This window comes from Coregonus clupeaformis, chromosome 21 (assembly GCF_020615455.1).
Source record: "Coregonus clupeaformis isolate EN_2021a chromosome 21, ASM2061545v1, whole genome shotgun sequence".
Classification (NCBI taxonomy): domain Eukaryota; kingdom Metazoa; phylum Chordata; class Actinopteri; order Salmoniformes; family Salmonidae; genus Coregonus; species Coregonus clupeaformis.
In genome coordinates, this window is record NC_059212.1 from 10501419 (window position 1) to 10524124 (window position 22706).

The window sequence follows — 22706 nt, forward strand, 5'->3', positions numbered from 1 at the left end:
AACTATCCAAACATATCCCCAAGGAAGGTGGATCCTTTTAAATATGCTATTGGACCATAAACAGATTTGGCTTAATAATCTATATCATCCAAATAATGATGATCCACGCTTCTTTGAAAATATATACAGTATAATAATTTATCGAGCTTACACACAATACACAACTCTATTATTGTGGAGGGAATTTAATAATACGGTTTTAATTTCCTCACTGGACTATAAAAGAAATCACACTACAAACTATCACCCTTATGCACTTAAGGAAATCACATTATAGATATATTGGAAATAGTGGATATACTGTATGGAAGCTTAAATATCCTGACCAAGTGAGATATACATGGCGGAGGCTCAATCAAGCTGGTCGTCTTGATTACTTTCTTATGTCATTCTCACTGGCACCAGAAATGTAAGTGTTGATAGGGGAGAGAATGCGGTCGAACCATCAAATAATTTGCATACACATTACTCTTACAGAGTTTCCACGGAAATTGGAAATTTCAAAAAAATGTATGTATGACAACTTATTTTTAACAAAGGAAAAAGAGGAACTAATAGTACAGGTAGATAGCAATACAAACTGTACCATAGAGGCACTGAATAAGTTAGTTAAAAATAAAAATAACTGGAGGAACTTATTCAAGACAGATCAAGTGTACCGGCTAGTTGAGGTAGTTGAAGTAATATGTACATGTGGGTAGAGTTAAAGTGACTGTGCATAAATAATTAACAGAGTAGCAGCAGCGTAAAAAGATCAAGGCAAAGCGTGGCTACTTCTCAAATATAAAATCTATTTTGATTTGTTTAACACTTTTTGGATTACTACATGATTCCATATGTGTTATTTCATAGTTTTGATGTCTTCACTATTATTCTACAATGTAAAAAATAGTAAAAATAAAGAAAAACCTTGGAATGAGTAGGTGTGTCCAAAGTTTTGACTGGTGCTGTACTCAGTAATCCTTAAGTTCTAGTATGGTAACATGAATAAGTATATTTCAATCTTGAGTCCAACACTAGTAAGACAAAATGTCTAGTAATATCAATGAGTTAAATATACCTCTTGATTATAAAGATGTTATACATGGTACATTATCATTTATCTCATACAGAATGTGTCCATTGGTCCATAGGTCATTATACTATACATCGAGATTGTAGGAAGTCGCAAATGAGATGAAGAAATATGATCAACTATTCTCATACGTCTATTTAAAATATCTGTATATATATTCATGCCTTCAGACGATTCTCCAGTCTATTTACAAGGTAATACAGCAACCCATGCTTTGGTTTTGTTTACCTGGACACTGTTGCCAAATGCTAACTTTTTTTGCATTTTGTCTATGTCTCTGAAATTGTTTGAAATTGATCATGTAGCTCCATAAAGTGAATTTAAGACACTTACAGATACAGGTGTGTGGTGAAATAGTCGGTTAATGGAAACTGATGTTGTGGGGCTGGACATGCAACTGGGTATTGCTTCAAACATTTAAATCAAATCAAATCAAATCAAATGTTATTGGCCACATGCGCCGAATACAACAGGTGCAGACATTACAGTGAAATGCTTACTTACAACCCTTAATCAACAGTGCATTTATTTTTTATTAAAAAAGTAAAATAAACCAACAACAAAAAGGTGTTGAGAAAAAAAGAGCAGTAAAAAAATAAAATAACAGTAGGGAGGCTATATATACAGGGGGTACCGGTGCAGAGTCAATGTACGGGAGCACCGGCTAGTTGAGGTAGTTGAAGTAATATGTACATGTGGGTAGAGTTAAAGTGACTATGCATAAATAATTAACAGAGTAGCAGCAGCGTAAAAAGATGGGGTGGGGGGCAGTGCAAATAGTCCGGGTAGCCATGATTAGCTGTTCAGGAGTCTTATGGCTTGGGGGTAGAAGCTGTTGAGAAGTCTTTTGGACCTAGACTTGGCACTCCGGTACCGCTTGCCGTGCGGTAGCAGAGAGAACAGTCTATGACTAGGGTGGCTGGAGTCTTTGACAATTGTGAGGGCCTTCCTCTGATTTAGCTTCCCTGCATCCTCTTCTTCTGCTTTACACCATCAACTTCCAGATACATGCTTCAAAGACCAGTGTATTTGGTTGTGCTTATCCTTGACCACTTGTTTCTCGCTTGTTTATTTTTTCAGTGGACCCATTACAAGTGGGAAAGGGCGTAATTCTGATCACAGTGACGGACATCAATGACAACGCACCCGTCTTCGCCATTGAGTACGAGACCTACCTTTGTGAGAGTGCCAGACCTGGACAGGTATGTCAACATCTCAATATCCGATACCTCCAAAAGCTACTATTTGTAATGGAAAACCACAATGCCATATACATTTTATAATGGACTGACACAATTTAATGTTCTGATGCAGTTCAAAGATGATATGATGGGATTTTGGTAGTGCTATTATATTGGGTAAAAAATTCAAATTGGGTGTCATTGTCGCAATTAAAACAAATGAATAATTGGGCATATCAATAACTAGGCAAATGTTGGAGGCGGAAAACTATTATCTGCGCCATAATTGTCTCATAGTCAATTGTATAACACAGGAGCGGTCAGGTGAAGGTAGTCAGAGGCATCACATGGATCTCCATAGCAGGTGCCTAATCAAATCAAATCAAAGCATTGTGCTGCCATGTGGAAAAGGGTTTTATAGAGGGATGCAAAGCATGACAATGGATTGTGGCATGAAATTGATTTGTGCGAAAACGTGGCTTGGTGTCAGCTCACCACGGCAGCCAACCGGCCACGCTGACGCCACATGTTTACTCACGCATCCATTTGCACTCTCCGTGGTGTGAGAGCACAGCTGAGATGTGTGTGTGTGCGTGCATACTGCCTGCGTATGCATGTGTTTGACATTACACCTGTGTGTGTGACAAATTACGTCATTAAGGCCTTTATGCTATCGCAAATAAGCTCCACATTCCCGCATCCTGCACAAAAATAATAGCCGTGAATTTTTCACACCTCATTGGCATTCCCCATACCCAAGAATGTATTGCATTACACCAATTGAATGACAGTTAAAAGGTCTCTTCAAGCAGCCATTGAAATACTATATACCATCACACACATCTGCCCGAAAACAATTACAATGGAAGATGATAGCCATATTAAAGGGATACTTTGGGATTCAGAGTTAATACCATTTCTATGTCTCTGTGTCCAGTATGAAGGACGTTAGAGGTAGTTTTGCGAGCTAATGGTAACTAGCATTAGTGCAATGACTGGAAGTCTATGGGTATCTACTAGCATGCTATCCCTTTAAATATGTGACAGACAGGCTCAATTCGGTCTTATGTAGCAACATTTGAAATTGTATTTTTTACATTGGATAAAAGGCGAGAGACTCAGAGCTAGAAAATCGTATATCATACACTACAGTTGAGGAACAATGGGAAAGTAATTATGCTTTAAAAGTTGATAAACTTGTAACCTCACTTTTGAGAAAATGGACCTTGAATGTTTTGGTACACCTACTGGAGAGCTCTTCTTTGTCTACACCCATTCAGCATCGTTCACACCATCTTAAGCCTTAGCCACACCCATCTCTTTAAGGATTCACATGTGCGGCCATGTGCTAAACAGAGTGAGTACGGTAGTGTACTAAACAAACAAAGATTTCAAGACTAAAGGCTGGTTTATACTATGTCTATCCACATGTCTGTAGACAGTTATCGCAGTGACATCATGAACATTCTATTGTCGTCCACATCAAACTTGTCGTTGTCTTTATGAAAAAGTATAATCACAAAAACGACAGGCTGCATGACATCAGCAGCCTGGTGGTCAAAAATAGCATAAATGGTGTATTTTAACACCAATAAACCCATCCGTTTAAAAAATTATTGAATATATGTCAATCTAGCAAACAAGTTAAGTTAGCTGGCTAGCCAGTTAAAATCATGACCATTTCATAGCTGACAACGTCTTAACTTTGGCACATTTGTATTTATTATTACAGGAAAATAAACTCACAACAAGATCATTATTTACAAGTGAATGGTGAGCTAATTACAGAAAATAGCTTATGGTTGTGAGTGTGATGAAATAAAAGCAAGGCATTCTACCAGAGAATTGTTGAACTTGGACACTGTCTCGTTGGCCTAACGTTATATCCTAATTTGACTTTGGTGCAGGTCATGTTGTTCTTCACATTACTGTCTCTGGTAAACACACACTATTTCAAATAAAATCTAAGTTAATTTGTCACATGCACAGGATACAGAAGGTGTAAACGGTACAGTGAAATGGTTACTTGCATAGTGGAGTCTTTTGTTTAGACATTAACCATAATCCCAACTCATAACGTTGCTACCATGCATGAATCTGCAGGTAGCTAAAGCTAACCAACTAGGTTCAATATTAGCTAGCTAGCTAGCTAGCATTAGGCTATAACTAGCAATGCAAATGGTTTCTGAGATTCAAATAATATTACTACACAGATCATACACGTAACGTTAGCTAGCGAGCCAGCCAATCCACTGATTTCAAAACTCAGTCAACACCGTTGATCGCCATTTCAGAAGACTTTACAATGTCTGGTTCAATGAAAATGTTTTGACCTAAATCAGGGATTTCCTCATTGTCTGATTCATTTTCAGAGTCAGAGAGAGTCAGCATGGCACGATCGTTCTCCAGAAAGTGGAGAGCAGTAGCAACACTTTTGCAGTCCTTCGTGATATCTTTAAAAAAAAAAGCTGCGTTAGAAAGGATTACCTACACATACTGAGCAGTTCATGTTATCGACAGAAGCATGCTACATGACAGACCAATCCGAATTCATCTCTCGGCATGTCCAGATCATCCATTATCTCAGCCAATCATGGATAGCGGGAAGGTTCCTGTCTTTTTTTCCGTGGCTAAACCAACTAGGCTCTTAATTTAACCATTTTATTTGTATTTACAGATAGCATACACGTTTGTTATTAAGGCACATTAAAGTTCACATGTTCCAGAAGGCATTTCTGTCAAAAAACGCATTATGTTTATGTTCAAATGCCTCTCCTGTGAAGTAGTGACGTGTGACATATGCTTAGTTTCCTCAAACGAGTCACATATGTGGTTTATTCCTTTAAATATGTGGTGCTGTATTAATGACTGCAATTTAGCCCACTCAGGTTAATGGGGATAAATGGCCTGGAGTGTCCTTTGGTGACCTTTGACTTCATAAGATTTCAAGGCCCTCATGTGTTTCCAATTAGGCGATTATACACATGAATGGACTATTTTTTCCTCATGCCTACCACCACCCTCTCCCTTTCTCGCTCTGCCTGGTGAGCTCCTGGTTCAATGGAGTCGATGGATTCAATCTTTTGAAACGTACATTAATTACAAGATGTGAGTGATGCTAGGCTAAAATCACTACTGCTACACTGCCTAGGAGCAGAGGGACAGCGCGTGTTCGGGACACTCGGTTATGCTGAAAAATATGGCGATGCTGTGGCTCTCTTGGAGACACACTTCTCTACACCCCAAAGTGCCTTCCTCCGATCAGTTTATTTTCCAACTGCGCCACCAGCTGCCTGGTGAGTCTGTACATCAGTATGTGGCAAATCTACGGGGCTTAGCTCCTCTTCCCACAACTCCAGAGCTCAAAACTGTCCTGCACGCTGCCAATCATGCAGGAATTGTGGCAAACTCAACCACTTTGCTAAAGTCTGCAGGTCTGCCCCAGCTGACACGCAACAATGGTATGTTCCCCAATAACCAACCACCATCATTCACAATGTCAGCTCTGGACGACTGGCATTTAAAACATGCACTCTGATGATTGATGAGGTCAGCCTGCCCCTCCTCCTCAACACAGGAGCTACAGTGTCTGTGCTGAACTTAGAGACATATAGACCGTTTTTCTCCCACTGACCACAGGACACCCCCTCAACTGCCCTATGTGGTTATGGCAACTCCAAAATTGACATTGTGGGGTCCCTCCAGCTACCTCTTAAATACAGGGATAAAGTTTTGCCAGCTGTTTAGTTCCATATGTTTCGCATTGGTGCTACTCCTGGGCCTCGACCTATTCAACAGCCTAGGCTTCTCCCTCTTGGACACCAGTGGTTCAGAGATCTTCACCGTCGCCACCCCATGGCAGCAACAGCACCCTGCACTGTTCGACGGCTTGGGATGCCGCAACACCTTTGCACACAAGCCCCTGATTGATCCCAATGTATGTATGCATGTTACACTCATTTGAAAGATAGGCTTAATTGAGCTAACATATGCCATTGCCCGTAGAGACACAGAAGGTTGTCACGCTCGTCATAATGAGTGGACCAAGGCGCAGCGTGATATGCGTACATCTCTTTAATAGTGTACTAGCAACACGATACAAAATACAAAACGAAACGTAAAGTCCTCGGTCAATAACACAAACCAACACGGAACAAGATCCCACAAAACACAAGTGCACAACAGGCTGCCTAAGGATGGTTCCCAATCAGAGACAACAAGCAACAGCTGATTCACGTTGCCTCTGATTGAGAACCACCCCGGCCAACATAGAAACACATAACCTAGAACAGAACATAGAAAACGAAACATAGACACTACACAAAGAAACTAACACCCTGGCTCAACATACAAGAGTCCCCAGTGGGGGGGACTGCGACCGCGCCAACATAAACCCAACAGGGGAGGGGCCGGGTGGTCATTTCACCTCGGAGGCGGATCCGGCTCCGGGCGTGACCACCACCCTCTAACAACCCCCCCGTAGCGCCCCTGGTCTGGTCTGGCCCCGGTGGCTGGAGCTGGACTGGACATCGGTGGAGCGGATTGCTTAGGCTCCGGTGTGGAGCAGCTGACCGGTACCTGACCAGGCACGGGCTGTGCCGGACTGACGACGCGCACCACAGGCTTGGTGCGGGGAGCAGGAATGGGCCGGACCGGGCTGACGACGCGCATCACAGGCTTGGTGCGGGGAGCAGGAACGGGCCGGACCGGGCTGACGATGCACACCACAGGCTTGGTGCGGGGAGCAGGAATGGGCCGGACCGGGCTGACGACGCGCACCACTGGCTTGGTGCGGGGAGCAGGAACGGGCCGGACCGGGCTGACGATGCGCACCACTGGCTTGGTGCTGGGAGCAGGAACGGGCCGGACCGGGCTGACGATGCGCACCACTGGCTTGGTGCTGGGAGCAGGAACGGGCCGGACCGGGCTGACGACACGCACCACAGGCTTGGTGCGGGGAGCAGGAACAGGCCGGACCGGGCTGGCGACGCGCACCATTGGCTTGGTGCGGGGAGCAGGAACGGGCCGGGCCGGGCTGGCGACGCGCACCACAGGCTTGGTGCGGGGAGCAGGAACAGGCCGGACCGGGCTGGCTACGCGCACCACAGGCTTGGTGCGAGGGGCAGGAACAGGCCGGGCCGGCGACGCGCACCACAGGCTTGGTGCGAGGGGCAGGAACAGGCCGGGCCGGGCTGGCGACGCGCACCACAGGCTTGGTGCGAGGGGCAGGAACAGGCCGGACCGGGCTGGCGACGCGCACCACAGGCTTGGTGCGAGGGGCAGGAACAGGCCGGGCCGGGCTGGCGACCCACATCACGGGCTTAGTGCGAGGGACAGGAACAGGCCGGACCGCACTGGGAACACACAACACTGGCCTTGTGCAGGGATCAGGAACGGGCCGGACCGGACTGGTAACACACCTCAGTATCTCTCGCCGTGCCTCTACACTTTCCTTCCCTCTAATGACCAATGGCCCCCGTAACCTGGTGGCCTTCTCTCCTCGTCCACAAACTCACCCTTTATCTGCCTCCAGCAGCCCTGTCATCCATGCCATGTGCCCCCCCAAAAAACATTATTGGGGGTGCCTCTCGCCTGTCCGACGACGGCCCGGTTGGCGCCGCTTCTCCTCTCCTGCCTGGGTCTCCCCGTTCATCGCCCTCCGGTAACGGACGGCCTCCTCCTCCGTGATCTGCCCCCAACCGAGGAGGACATCCACTAATGTACCTCCGGCGTTTGCTCCTGGGCACGCTGCTTGGTCCTGTATTAGTGGGATCTTCTGTCACACTCGTCATAATGAGTGGACCAAGGCGCAGCGTGATATGCGTACATCTCTTTAATAGTGTACTAGCAACACGATACAAAATACAAAAACGAAACGTGAAGTCCTCGGTCAATAACACAAACCAACATGGAACAAGATCCCACAAAACACAAGTGCACAACAGGCTGCCTAAGTATGGTTCCCAATCAGAGACAACAAGCAACAGCTGATTCACGTTGCCTCTGATTGAGAACCACCCCGGCCAACATAGGAACACATAACCTAGAACAGAACATAGAAAATGAAACATAGACACTACACAAAGAAACTAACACCCTGGCTCAACATACAAGAGTCCCCAGAGCCAGGGCGTGACAAAGGTAAGGCTGAGGAGATGATATCTCCTATATGATAACTATGCAGTATATTATATACCCCTCAAATTCAAATCTGGACATCGAAGCCAGTTCCACAGCTTTCTTTTAATCAATCCGCTCTAATCAGTGACTGATTTAGACCTGGGACACCAGGTGTGTTCAATTAATTGTCAGTTAGAACAGAAAACCAGCAGTAGCCCAGATCCCGTAGGGTGGGATTTGATTTGATTTAACCCCTGTTATATAATGTAGTTAGTGGGATTCAATCTCATATGTAATGACTAAATAGTTAGTGTTATTCACACATGGCTTGAATGTATAATTGTGAGTTGTTTAAAAGTTAGGCTTTAAATGTTCGAGGAGATAATATATTATATGATAATTATTGGTAGTGGTAGTCAATGTCCTCTATAATAACTATATATTATATAGTTAGTTGTATTAACACCTGGGTCAAATGTACAGTATGCATTTAAAAGTAAGACAATATTATTAGTAGTACCTGAATACTACCCTGGTCTCAGATCTGTTTGTGCTGTATAGCCAACTACTATGGTCATTGTCTTGCCAAACATGGAGCTTTCTTGCCAAACTTGGAGTTGACATGCCAAACTTGGAGTTGACATAGCATGACAACAACTACACTGAACGAAAATATAAACGCAACATGCAAAAATTTCAACGATTTTACTGAGTTACAGTTCATATAAGGGAATCAGTCAATTGAAATCAATTAATTAGGCCCTAATCTATGGATTTCACATGACTGGGAATACAGATATGCATCTGTTGGTCACAGATACCTTAAAAAAAAGGTGGGGGCGTGGATCAGAAAACCAGTCAGTATCTGGTGTGACCACCATTTGCCTCATGCAGCGTGACACATCTTGTTTGCAGGCTGTTGATTGTGGCCTGTGGAATGTTGTCCCACTCCTCTTCAATGGCTGTGCAAAGTTGCTGGATATTGGTGGGAACTGGAACACGCTGTCGTACACAACGATCCAGAGCATCCCAAACATGCTCAGTTGGTGACATGTCTGGTGAGTATGCAGGCATGGAAGAACTGGGACATTTTCAGCTTCCAGGAATTGTGTACAGATCCTTGTGGTATGGGACCGTGCATTATCATGCTGAAATATGAGGTGATGGCGGCGGATGAATGGCACGACAATGGGCCTCAGGATCTCGTCACGGTATCTCTGTGCATTCAAATTGCCATGGATGAAATGCAGTTGTGTTCGTTGTCCGTAGCTTATGCCTGTTCATACCATAACCACACCGCCACCATGGGGCACTCTGTTCACAATGTTGACACCAGCAAAACGCTCACCCACATAACTCCATTTGCCATCTGCCCGGTACAGTTGAAACTGGGATTCATCCGTGAAGAACATACTTCTCCAGTGTGCCAGTGGCCATCGAAGGTGAGCATTTGCCCACTGAAGTCGGTTACGACGCCGAACTGCAGTCCGGTCAAGACCCTGGTGAGGATGACGAGCACGCAGATGAGATTGGCAGTGGAGGAATTTTGGCCCACTCTTCCCTGCAGAACTGCATTAACTCAGCTGCATTTGTGGGTTTTCAAGCATGAAATGCTCGTTTCAGGTCCTGACACAACACCTCAATTGGGATTAGGTCTGGACTTTGACTAGGCCATTGCAAAACGTCAAATGTGTTACTTTTTAGCCCTTTTCATGTAGACTTGATTGTGTGTTTTGGATCATTATCTTGCTGCATGACCCACCTGCACTTCAGCTTCAGCTCACAGACAGAGGGCCTGACATTCTCCTGTATAATTATCTGATACAGAACAGAATTCATGGTTCCTTCTATTAAGGCAAGTCGTCCAGGTCCTGACGCAGCAAAGCATCCCCAAACCATCACACTACCCCACCATGCTTGACTGTTGGTATAAGGTTCTTACTGTGGAATGCAGTGTTTGGTTTTCACCAGGCATAATGGGTCCAAAAAGTTATACTTTTGACTCATCTGTCCATAGAACATTCTTCCATTAGTCTTGATGATCATCCAGGTGCTTCCAGGTGCTTTTTGACAAACTTCAGTCAACTTTTTGGACGAGATGGGTCTCATTATGTCTGGAGTAGGAGTAGAAAATAATATATTTTGCATTGGCAAAATGAACGTTCAAAATTGGTTATTGAAACAGACACACTCAAATCCGATAGGCCTACCAGAGAAATAAGAAACATAGAGGTTAATCATATCTGTATGCACTCACAAGCATATACACTATGATCATTGCATCAATCAAATTGATATGATATTTACAAGGCCAACGTCAACAGTACCTTAGACTCCTGTGATTTCAGTATTCACTGCCTATACCTGATTGTAATTGGATGACAAGGCCAATCCTGTAAAAAGAAACAACATGATTATGTCCCTGATTGACTAAGCTGCCTCAAAGCCGCTGCAAAGTGGGCTTAAAGACAATTTATTTCCTCCATTAGAGACTTCAATTCAAAATGCAGAGAGAGGGAGAGATGGAGGGGAGAGAGAGAAGAGAGAGAAGAGAGAGAAGAGAGAGCGAAAGAGAGGGGGAGGAGCGAGAGAAGGAGAGCAAGGCACAGATTGGAGGAGTAGAAAAAAACACAATACCCTGTGGAAAATCATTGTTTGCATTGAAGCAATTAGGCCCAGCTTGTTCCAGTACCCACTCTGAATCATATTTGTTGTTCCCTTACTGTCAGTGGTGTGTATTCATGGATGCCAAGGGAAGCCAGGCTTCCCCAAATATTTGACCAATTAATTATTTTAAAATAATAACATAATTTGTCCTTGGTCTCTGTGTTTTCATAATTTTCCTTTAATTTGCAAGTGGCTAAATCTCACTGGAGAAATCATCCGATCGAGGGAAACAGCGCCCCTCTGTCTCAGTATGTGTAGCCCATGTATCTGATGCTGTCTGGAACAAAAGAGTATGACATGTTTCCGCTGTAGCATTTGATTGATTGATACCAGCAAGCATTTGGCCTCCCTTGATAAAACAATTATGAAAGAATTAGCCAATCAGCGTTGAGCTGAGCTCAACTGTGGGTTGTCCTGGTCGCAGCAAAATGCGCCCCAAGGGGTTTGGATTAGACTTCACACCAATCAAATCACATCCTAAGCAAAACGTCATCATTGTCAGAAAAACTTGTCTGTTTCTGGTCTGTTTGTGTTGATGTCCTGCAGTAGCTAGCTTGCTAATTCAACCCTTTCCTAAACCATGGATGGAGATGGAGATTTGGACTTGTGGTTTTCACTTAATTCTCTGTACAGGCCAATGATTTTGATGGTGATTCTGATCTAACCATAAATTCATATATTGTGCCACTGGCCTTAGACAATTGAAGTTCAATATGTAATTTAGATGTAGCCTAGTAGGCTCAAGTTAACTAACTAGTTAGCTAGCTAGTTAGCTAACTTAGCTGGTTCATTGTTGCCCATGCGAGGAAGTTAGGCTAGCAAGCACTTTAGCTAGGTAGCCTATGACAACACAAACTAAAAGCATACTGTATGACATAGACTGTTTAGCCAACATGAAAGACAGGAGGGTGGCATTAGCGTTCAACTAGTCTACAAGTAGGGTGAGTCCCAAAAAAATTGTTTTTACTTGCGCACACACGCACACACACACACAGACAGAAATCAGTGCCATGAACAGCCACATGATATTTCAAATCAAATCAAATCAAATTGTATTTGTCACATGCGCCGAATACAACAACTGTAGACCTTACCGTGAAATGCTTACTTACAAGCCCTTAACCAATAATGCAGTTCAATAAAGAGTTAAGAAAATATTTACTAAATAAACTAAAGTAAAAAATAATATACAAATAAAAAGTAACACAATAAAATAACAATAACGAGGCTATATACAGGGGGTACCGGTACCGAGTCAATGTGCGGGGGTACAGGTTAGTCGAGGTCATTTGTACATGTAGGTAGGGGTAAAGTGACTATGCATAGATAATAGACAGCGGGTAGCAGCAGTGTAAAAACAAAGGGAGGGGAGAGGTGTCAATGTAAATAGTCCAGGTGGCAATTTGATTAATTGTTCAGCAGTCTTATGGCTTGGGGGTAGAAGCTGTTAAGGAGCCTTTTGGTTTTAGACTTGGCGCTCCGGTACCGCTTACCGTGCGGTAGCAGAGAGAACAGTCTTTTACTTGGGTGACTGGAGTCTTTGACAATTCTTTGGGCCTTCCTCTGACACCGCCTAGCATATAGGTCCTGGATGGCAGGTAGCTTGGCCGCAGTGATGTACTGGGCCGTACGCACTACCCTCTGTAGTGCCTTACGGTCAGATGCCAAGCTGTTGCCATACCAGGCAGTGATGCAACCGGTCAGGATGCTCTCGATGGTGCAGCTGTAGGACGTTTTTGAGGATCTGGGGACCCATGCCAAATCTTTTCAGTCTCCTGAGGGGGAAAAGGTGTTGTCGTGCCCTCTTCACGACTGTCTTGGTGTGTTTGAACCATGATAGTTTGTTGGTGATGTGGACACCAAGGAACTTGAAACTATCGACCCGCTCCACTACAGCCCCGTCGATTTCAATGGGGGCCTTTTTGGCCCGCCTTTTCCTGTAGTCCACGATCAGCTCCTTTGTCTTGCTCACATTGAGGGAGAGGTTGTTTAGCAAAACATTTAGCAACACTGATTGGACTAAATTGTTTTTGGTATCTTTAAGTTTGTTTTTTAGTGTATTAAACTAAGCATATATAGCCTTAGTTGATTTGATGATGTTTAAATGTTTACATTTTAGTCATTTAGCAGACGCTCTTATCCAGAGCGACTTACAGTTAGTGAATACATATATTTTTTTATACTGGCCCCCCGTGGGAATCGAACCCACAACACATTTACATTTACGTCATTTAGCAGATGCTCTTATCCAGAGCGACTTACAACCTGGCGTTGCAAACGCCACACTCTATCAACTGAGCTACATCCCTGCCGGCCATTCCCTCCCCTACCCTGGACGACGCTGGGCCAATTGTACGCCGCCCCATGGGTCTCCCGGTCGCGGCCGGCTGCGACAGAGCCTGGATTCGAACCAGGATCTCTAGTGGCACAGTTAGCACTGCGATGCAGTGCCTTAGACCACTGCGCCACTCAGGAGTTTAAGTTGAAAGGGTTCTGGAATAGCAGAGGCATTGCTCCTGTTGTCTTTGTGCTGACTTGCGGTAACTCTGTGGTTCTGTCACATTCGTTTAAGGACGGGTCAGACCAAGGCGCAGCGTGATATGCGTACATGTTTATTAACTATTTAACACAATGACAAAACAACAAAGGAAAACGAAACGTGAAGTCCTAAGGTAGACACACAACTAACCTTACCAGGAACAAGATCCCACAACTAGACAGTGCCAATAGGCTGCTTAAGTATGGGCCCCAATCAGAGACAACGAGTGACAGCTGGCTCTGATTGGGAACCACACCGGCCAACATAGATCCACACATACTAGAATATACAACATAGAACATACACAACAAAGAATATACACACCCTGACTCAACATATAAGAGTCCCCTGAGTCAGACCGCACAACATAAACATAACAGGGTAGGGGCCGGGTGGGCATTCCGCCTCGGAGGCGGATCCGGCTCGGGGTGTGACGACCTCTCACTCTCCGCCTCCCTGTTGCACCCCTGGTCTGGTCTGGACCTCGGCGCGCTACTTCCCCTCTCCTTCCTCCCACGATACGCCAGGTCCTGTCTGGACCCTGGTGTGGGAGAACCCGAACCTGGAGAGGGGCTGACGTCATGGTCTGGACTGGAGCCGCTGACCGGAGCTGGACTGGGCACCGGTGGAGCGGACTGCTCTGGCTCCGAAGTGGAGCCGCTGACCGGAGCTGGATCAGGCACCGGTGGAGCGGACTGCTCTGGCTCCGGAGTGGAGCCGCTGACCGGAGCTGGACTTGACCCCGGTGGAGCGGACTGCTCTGGCTCCGGAGTGGCGCAGCTGTGCCGGACCAGGCACCGGTGGAACGGGCACAGGCCATGCCGGACTGGACAAACGCACTGGCTGGTGCGAGGAGCAGGCACGGGCCGGACCTGACTAGGAACACGCACCACTGGCTTGGTGCGAGGGTCAGGAACGGGCCGGGACGGACTGGCGACGCGCACCACTGGCTTGGTGCGAGGAGCAGGAACAGCCCGGGCCGGGCTGGTGACGCACACCACTGGCTTGGTGCGAGGAGCAGGAACAGGCCGGGCCGGGCTGGCGACGCGCACCACTGGCTTGGTGCGAGGAGCAGGAACGGGCCGGACCGGACTGTGAAGGCGGACTGGAGGTCTGGAGCGGAGAGCTGGCACAACCCGTCCTGGCTGGCTGCCCACTTTCGCATAACACGTGCGGGGCGCTGGCACAGGACGCACTGGGCTGTGCACGCGCACTGGCGATACAGTTCGTAGAACTGCCGCAGGATATGCAGGACCGAGGAGGCGTACTGGAGACCAGGAGCGTTGAGCCGGCACACCCCGTCCTGGCTGGATGCCCATCTTTGCACGGCACGTGCGTGGTGCAAGCACAGGACGTACAGGACTGTGCCGGCGCACTGGCGACACAGTACGTAGCTCAGCATAACACGGAGCTTGCCCAGTCATACGCCTCTTCGCGTGAGTACGGGGAGTTGGCTCTGCTCTAACCCTAGGCTCCGCCAACCACCCTGTGTGCCCCCCCCAAAAAATTTTTTCTTGGGGCTGCTTCTCGGGCTTCCTCCTCGACCGGCCTCCTCCGTGTTGCCGTTGCTCCTCTCCTGCCTGGGCATCTACCTTAGCCCATGGTCCTTTCCCCGCGAATATCTCCTCCCATGACCACCAATTGGCCACCTGTTACATGGCCATCCGCTCCGCCTGGACACGCTGCTTGGTCCTCGTTTGGTGGGATCTTCTGTCACGTTCGTTGAATGACGGGTCAGACCAAGGCGCAGCGTGATATGCGTACAGGTTTATTAACTATTCAACACAACGACAAAACAACAAAGGAAAACGAAACGTGAAGTCCTAAGGTAGACACACAACTAACCTTACCAGGAAAAAGATCCCACAACTAGACAGTGCCAATAGGCTGCTTAAGTATGGTCCCCAATCAGAGACAACGAGCGACAGCTGCCTCTGATTGGGAACCACACCGGCCAACATAGATCCACACATACTAGAATATACAACATAGAACATACTCAACAAAGTATATACACACCCTGACTCAACATATAAGAGTCCCCTGAGTCAGGGCGTGACAGGTTCCAAATCAGTAATTGTTTAGTAAACTGTTGAAAACATTAACTTGCTTGACCATGCTGCAGGTCATATAACTGTTTGTTACATGCAATATTTGCTTTTTGGACTTCACCAAACAGATGTTGCTCTCCAGTTTTGTGATGAAACAAACATATGTGTAGTTGAATTTATTCCGCCACTGTGTGACTGTTGTCTTTTTGTTTTCACAGCCTTATTGTAACCAATATACACAAGCAGTTAGGAAAGCAAAGGCTAACTTTTTCAAACAGAAATTTGCATCCTGTAGCACTAACTCCAAAAAGTTTTGGGACACTGTAAAGTCCATGGAAAATAAGAGCACTTCCTCCCAGCTGCCCACTGCACTGAGGCTAGGAAACACTATCACCACCGATAAATCTACAATAATCGAGAATTTCAACAAGCATTTTGCTACGGCTGGCCATGCTTTCCACCTGGCTACCACTACCCCGGCCACCAGCTCTGCACCCTCCGCTGCAACTTGCCCATGCCCCCCGCTTCTCCTTCACACAAATCCAGACAGCTGATGTTCTAAAAGAGCTGCAAAATCTGGACCCCCTACAAATCATCTGGGCTAGACAATCTGGACCCTTTCTTTCTAAAACTAGCCGCCAAAATTGTCGCAACCCCTATTACTAGCCTGTTCAACCTCTCTTTCGTAACGTCTGAGATCCCCAGAGATTGGAAAGCTGCCGCGGTCATCCCCCCTCTTCAAAGGGGGTGACACTCTAGATCCAAACTGTTACAGACCCATATCCATCCTGCCCTGCCTTTCAAAAGTTTTTGAAAGCCAAGTCAACAAACAGATCACCGACCATTTCAATCCCACCATACCTTCTCCGCTATGCAATCCGGTTTCGAGCTGGTCATGGGTGCACTTCAGCCACGCTCAAGGTCCTAAACGATATTATAACCGCGATCGATAATAGACAGTACTGTGCAGCCGTTTTCATTGACCTGGCCAAGGCTTTCGACTCTGTCAACCACTGCATTCTTATTGGCAGACTAAATAGCCTTGGTTTCTCAAATGACTGCCTCGCCTGGTTCACCAACTACTTCTCAGATAGAGTTCAATATGTCAAATCGGAGGGCCTGTTGTCTGGACCTATGGCAGTCTCTATGGGGGTGCCACAGGGTTCAATTCTTGGGCCAACTCTTTTCTCTGTGTATATCAATGACGTCGCTCTTGCTGCTGGTGACTCTCAGATCCACCTCTACGCAGACGACACCATTTTGTATACATCTGGCCCTTCATTGGACACTGTGTTAACAAACCTCCAAACAAGCTTCAAGTCCATACAACACTCCTTCAGTAGCCTCCAACTGCTCTTAAACACTAGTAAAACTAAATGCATGCTCTTCAACCGAACGCTGCTTGCACCCGCCCACCCGACTAGAATCACTACTCTAGACGGGTCTGACCTAGAGTATGTGGACAACTACAAATATCTAGGTGTCTGGTTAGACTGTAAACTCTCCTTCCAGACTCACATTAAGAATCTCCAATCCAAAGTTAAATCTAGAATCGGTTTCCTATTTCGCAACAAAGCCTCCTTCACTCATGCTGCCAAACATGCCCTCGTAAAACTGACTATCCTACCGATCCTTGACTTCGGCGATGTCATTTACAAAATAGCCTCCAACACTCTACTCAGCAAATTGGATGTTGTCTATCACAGTGCCATCCGTTTTGTCTCCAAAGCCCCATATAATACCCACCACTGTGACCTGTACGCTCTTGTTGGCTGGTCCTCACTACATATTCGTCGCCAAACCCACTGGCTCCAGGCCATCTATAAATCACTGCTAGGCAAATCCACGCCTTATCTTAGCTCATTGGTCACCATAGCAACACCCACCCGTAGTCTGCGCTCCAGCGGGTATATCTCACTGGTCATCCCCAAAGCCAACACCTCCTTTGGCCGCAATTCCTTCCAGTTCTCTGCTGCCAATGACTGGAACAAATTGCAAAAATCTCTGAAGCTGGAGACACTTATCTCCCTCACTAACTTTAAGCATCAGTTGTCAGAGCACCTTACCGATCACTGCACCTGTACACAGCCCATCTGAAATTAGCCCGCCCAACTACCTCATCCCTATATTGTTATTTATTTTGCTCATTTGTACCCCAGTATCTCTATTTGCACATCATCTCTTGCACATCATTCCAGTGTTAATACTAAATTGTAATTATTTTGCACTATAGCCTATTTTATTGCCTTACCTCCATAACTTGCTAAATTTGCACACTGTATATTATATGTATTTCTGTTGTATTTTTGACTTAGTTTTGTTTTACCCCATATGTAACTCTGTGTTGTTGTTTTTATCGCACTGCTTTGCTTTATCTTGGCCAGGTCGCAGTTGTAAATGAGAACTTGTTCTCAACTGGTTTACCTGGTTAAATAAAGGTGAAATAAAAAAAATAATAATAAATAATAATTGTATATCACGGTGGCATATGAACAAATGTTTTATAGAGCAAACAATGCAAGTATCACAACATAGGTTGTAATATGGGTTTTTTACTGGCTTGGCTTCCTCAGTGATCTTACCCACGAACCGCTACTGCTTGTCTCGTCTCATCTCCTGCTAAGACTGGGCCTGTCCTAATATGGACACCTTATTCCCTAAGTGTTGAGGTGCTGGTGGTGCACGGCTCATCATCTCAACAAGCGCTACATGTCTGTCTTTGAAAGGCTTAGCTGACATTGCCCTGTGGGAGAAACGTGGCATGCTTTTTGGCCCAGCCGAGTTCCCGTCACAGGATTTTTCAAATGGGGACTTTTGATATTTCTAGCGAAATTACTTGTCCACATGTTGAAATACCCGTTGGGCAGAGGTGACTCTTTGTTCCTTTTGCTGTAATATTAAAATCACTGTATATATTTTTCTCTATCTCCCTTATGACTCTTGTCAGATGTCTGTGACAAAGGGAGCTCTAATGCTACGAACTGTATGTCATCTTACCATTGAGGCACCAATTCATCCAACTTTAGAGGGCCTTGGAGATCATTCCGCAAGTAAGGTGCAAAAAATCTAAAAGCAGATTTATCTAACTCAGTGGAGATCGAAGGGATCACCGGAGTTAGCCATCCCTGAGACTGGGTCTGGTATCTTTTACGTCTGTAAGTTAACAATGAAGTAAGCTACGGCGGCATTTATGCAGGAGGGCTTTATAAACAAAAAGAGTGCAATGCATCGATCTACGAGACTTCAGAGAGTGCCAGCCTACTTTTTGATACAGAAAGCAGTGATGTGTACTGAACCTATCGCCCGTAATGAAGCATAGAAATTGCTGTCTGCATACTTTTGAATGGTAGCAATCAGTGAACACTTTTACCTTAACACTGACCTAGAGTAAATGCTGTATTCCAGAAATGTTAAATACAAGCCATCAGTGAACACAATAACAGTGTACATTTAACACTGACCTAGTGTATTTAACACTTTAGAATTCAACATTAGCATTTTTACATTAGTTCACTGTTAAATGTAAACTATATTTGTTCACTTATGTTCCCTTTATCTAATATTAGGTTTTGGTTGAAGTTCTGATATCAGTGATATGTAAGCCGAGGAACTTGAAGCTTTTCACCTTCTCCACTGTGGCCCCATCGATGTGGATGGGGGCGTGCTCCCTCTGCTGTGTCCTGAAGTCCACGATCAGCTCCTTCGTTTTGTTGACATTGAGGGAGAGGTTATTTTCCTGGCACCGCTCCTGCAGGGCCCTCACCTCCTCCCTGTAGGCTGTCTTGCCGTTGTTGGTAATCAGGCCCCACCACTGTTGTGTCGTCTGCAAACTTGATGATTGAGTTGGAGGCGTGCGTGGCCATGCAGTCAAGGGTGAGCAGGGAGTATAGGAGGGGGCTGAGCACGCCCCCTTGTGGGGCCCCTGTGTTGAGGATCAGTGTAGTGGAGATGTTGTTTCCAACCTTCACCACCTGGGGATGGCCTGTCAGGAAATCCAGGACCCAGTTGCATAGGGCGCGGTTCAGACCCAGGGCCCCGAGCTTAATGATGAACTTGGATGGTACAATGGTGTTGAAGGCTGAGTTGTAGTCAATGAACAACATTGTTACAGTCAAAGGTTTGGACACACCTACTCATTCAAAGGTTTTTCTTTATTTTTACTATTTTCTATATTGTAGCATAATAGTGAAGACATCACAACTATGAAATAACACATATGGAATAATGTAGTAACCAAAAAAGTGTTAAAATATATTTTAGATTTTTCAAAGTAGCCACCCTTTGCCTTGATGACAGCTTTGCACACTCTTGGCATTCTCTCAACCAGCTTCATGAGGAATGTTTTTCCAACAGTCTTGAAGGAGTTCCCACATATGATTTTCCTTCACTCTGCGGTCCAATTCATCCCAAACCATCTCAATTGGGTTGAGTTCGGGTAATTGTGGAGGCCAGGTCATCAGATTCAGCACTCCATCACTCTCCTTCTTGGTAAAATAGCCCTTACACAGCCTGGAGGTGTGTTTCGATAGTCCCACTAAGCACAAACCAGATGTGGTATCGCTGCAGTATGCTGTGGTAGCCATGCTGGTTAAGTGTGCCTTGAATTCTAAATAAATCACAGACAGTTTCACCAGCAAAGCACCCCCACACCATCACACCTCCTCCTCCATGCTTCACGGTGGGAACCACACATGCGGAGATCATCCGTTCATCTACTCTGCATCTCACAAAGACACGGCGGTTGGAACCAAAAATCCCCAATTTGGACTCATCAGACCAAAGGACAGATTTCCACCCGTCTAATGTCCATTGCTCGTGTTTCTTGGCCCAAGCAAGTCTCTTCTTATTATTGGTGTCCTTTAGTAGTGTTTTCTTTGCAGCAATTCGACCATGAAGACCTGATTCACGCAGTCTCCTCAGAACAGTTGATGTTGAGATGTGTCTGTTACTTGAACTCTGTGAAGCATTTATTTGGGCTGCATTTTCTGAGGCTGGTAACTCTAATGAACGTATCCTCTGCAGCAGAGGTAACTTACATTTACATTTTTACATTTTAGTCATTTAGCAGACGCTCTTATCCAGAGCGACTTACAGTTAGTGAATACATATATTTTTTTATACTGGCCCCCCGTAACTCTGGGTCTTCCTTTCCTGTGGGTCCTCATGAGAGCCAGTTTCATCATAGCGCTTGATGGATTTTGCGACTGCACTTGAAGAAACTTTCAAAGTTCTTGACATTTTCCGGATTGACTGACCTTCATGTCTTAAAGTAATGATGGACTTGGTCTTTTACCAAATAGGGCTATCTTCTGTATACCCCCCCCTACCTTGTCACAACACAAATGAGAATGCCAAGAGTGTGCAATGCTGACATCAAGGCAAAGGGTGTGTATTTGAAAAATCTCAAATATAACATATATTTGTATTTGTTGAACACTTTTTTGGTTACTAAATGATTCCATATGTGTTATTTTATAGTTTTGATGTCTTCACTATTATTCTACAATGTAAAAAAAAATAAAAATAAAGAAAAACCCTTGAATGAGTAGGTGTGTCCAAACTTTTGACTGGTAGTGTAAGTATTCACTATAAGTACTCACACCCCTGAGTCAATACTGGGTAAGTTTCTAAGAGCTTTCCACACCTGGATTTTGTAACATTTATTCCATTATTATTTTTACAATTCTTCAAGCTCTGTCAAATTGGTTGTTGATCATTGCTAGACAATCATTTTCAGGTCTTGCCATAGATTTTCAAGTAGATTTAAGTCAAAACTGTAACTCGGCCACTCAGGAACATTCACTGTCTTCTTGGTAAGCAATTCCAGTGTAGATATGGCCTTGTGTTTTAGGTTGTCCTGTTGAGAGGTGAATTCATCTCCCAGTGTCTGGTGGAAAGCAGACTGAACCAGGTTTTCTTCTAGGATTTTGCCTGTGCTTAGCTCAATTCCATTTCCTTTGTATACTGAAAAAAAACCCTGTCCTTAACAATTTAATATCACATTTACATAAGTATTCAGACCCTTTACTCAATACTTTGTTGAAGTACCTTTGGCAGTGATTACAGCCTCAAGTCTTCTTGGGTATGACGCTAGAACCTTGGCACACCTGTATTTGGGGAGTTTCTTCTTTTCTTCTCTTCAGATCCTCTCAAGCTCTGTCAGGTTGGATGGGGAGTGTCTCTGCACAGCTATTTTAAGGTCTCTCCAGAGATGTTCGATTAGGTTCAAGTCCGGGCTCTGGCTGGGCCACTCAAGGACATTCAGAGACTTGTCCCGAAGCCACTCCTGCGTTGTCTTGGCTGTGTGCTTAGGGTTGTTGTCCTGTTGAAAGGTGAACTTTCGCCCCAGTCTGAGGTCCTGAGCAATCGGGAGCAGGATCTCTATGTATTTTGCTCTGTTCATCTTTCCCTCGATCCATACTAGTCTCCCAGTCCCTGCTGCTAAAAAAGCATGATGCTGCCACCACCATGCTTCACCGTAGGGATTGTGCCAGGTTTCCTCCAGACATGACGCTTGGCTTTCAGGCCAAAGACATCAATCTTGGTTTCATCAGACCAGAGCGTCTTGTTTCTCATGGTCTGAGAGTCCTTTATGTGCCTTTTGGCAAACTCCAAGCAGGCTGTCATGTGCCTTTTACTGTGGAGTGGCTTCCGTCTGGCCACTCTACCATAAAGGCCTGATTGGTGGAGTGCTGCAGAGATTATTGTCTTTCTGGAAGATTCTCCCATCCCCACAGAGGAACTCTGGAGCTCTGTCAGAGTGACCATCAGGTTTTTGGTCACCTCCCTGACCAAGGCCCTTCTCCCCTGATTGCTCAGTTTGGCTGGGCGGCCAGCTCTAGGAATAGTCTTGGTGGTTCCAAACTTGATGATGGAGGCCACTGTGTTCTTGGGGACCATCAATGTTGCAGAAATGTTTTGTTACCCTTCCCCAGATCTTGTCTTGACACAATCCTGTCTTGGAGCTCTACGGACAATTCCTTCGACCTCATGGCTCTGTTTTTGCTCTGACATGCATTGTCAACTGTGGGACCTTATATAGACAGGTGTGCCTTTCCAAATCATGTCCAATC

At 45.3% G+C, this 22706-nt stretch overlaps 1 protein-coding gene across 1 annotated transcript in view; it reads left to right on the forward strand.

The window, feature by feature from the left end:
• The window catches only part of cdh7a (cadherin 7a), a 149628-nt gene that overhangs the window by 55376 nt on the left and 71546 nt on the right, over positions 1-22706 (forward strand). The window contains exon 8 of the mRNA XM_041841523.2: positions 2156-2277. Coding sequence (XP_041697457.2) covers positions 2156-2277 — 122 coding nt within the window. The remainder of the gene's footprint in view (positions 1-2155; positions 2278-22706) is intronic.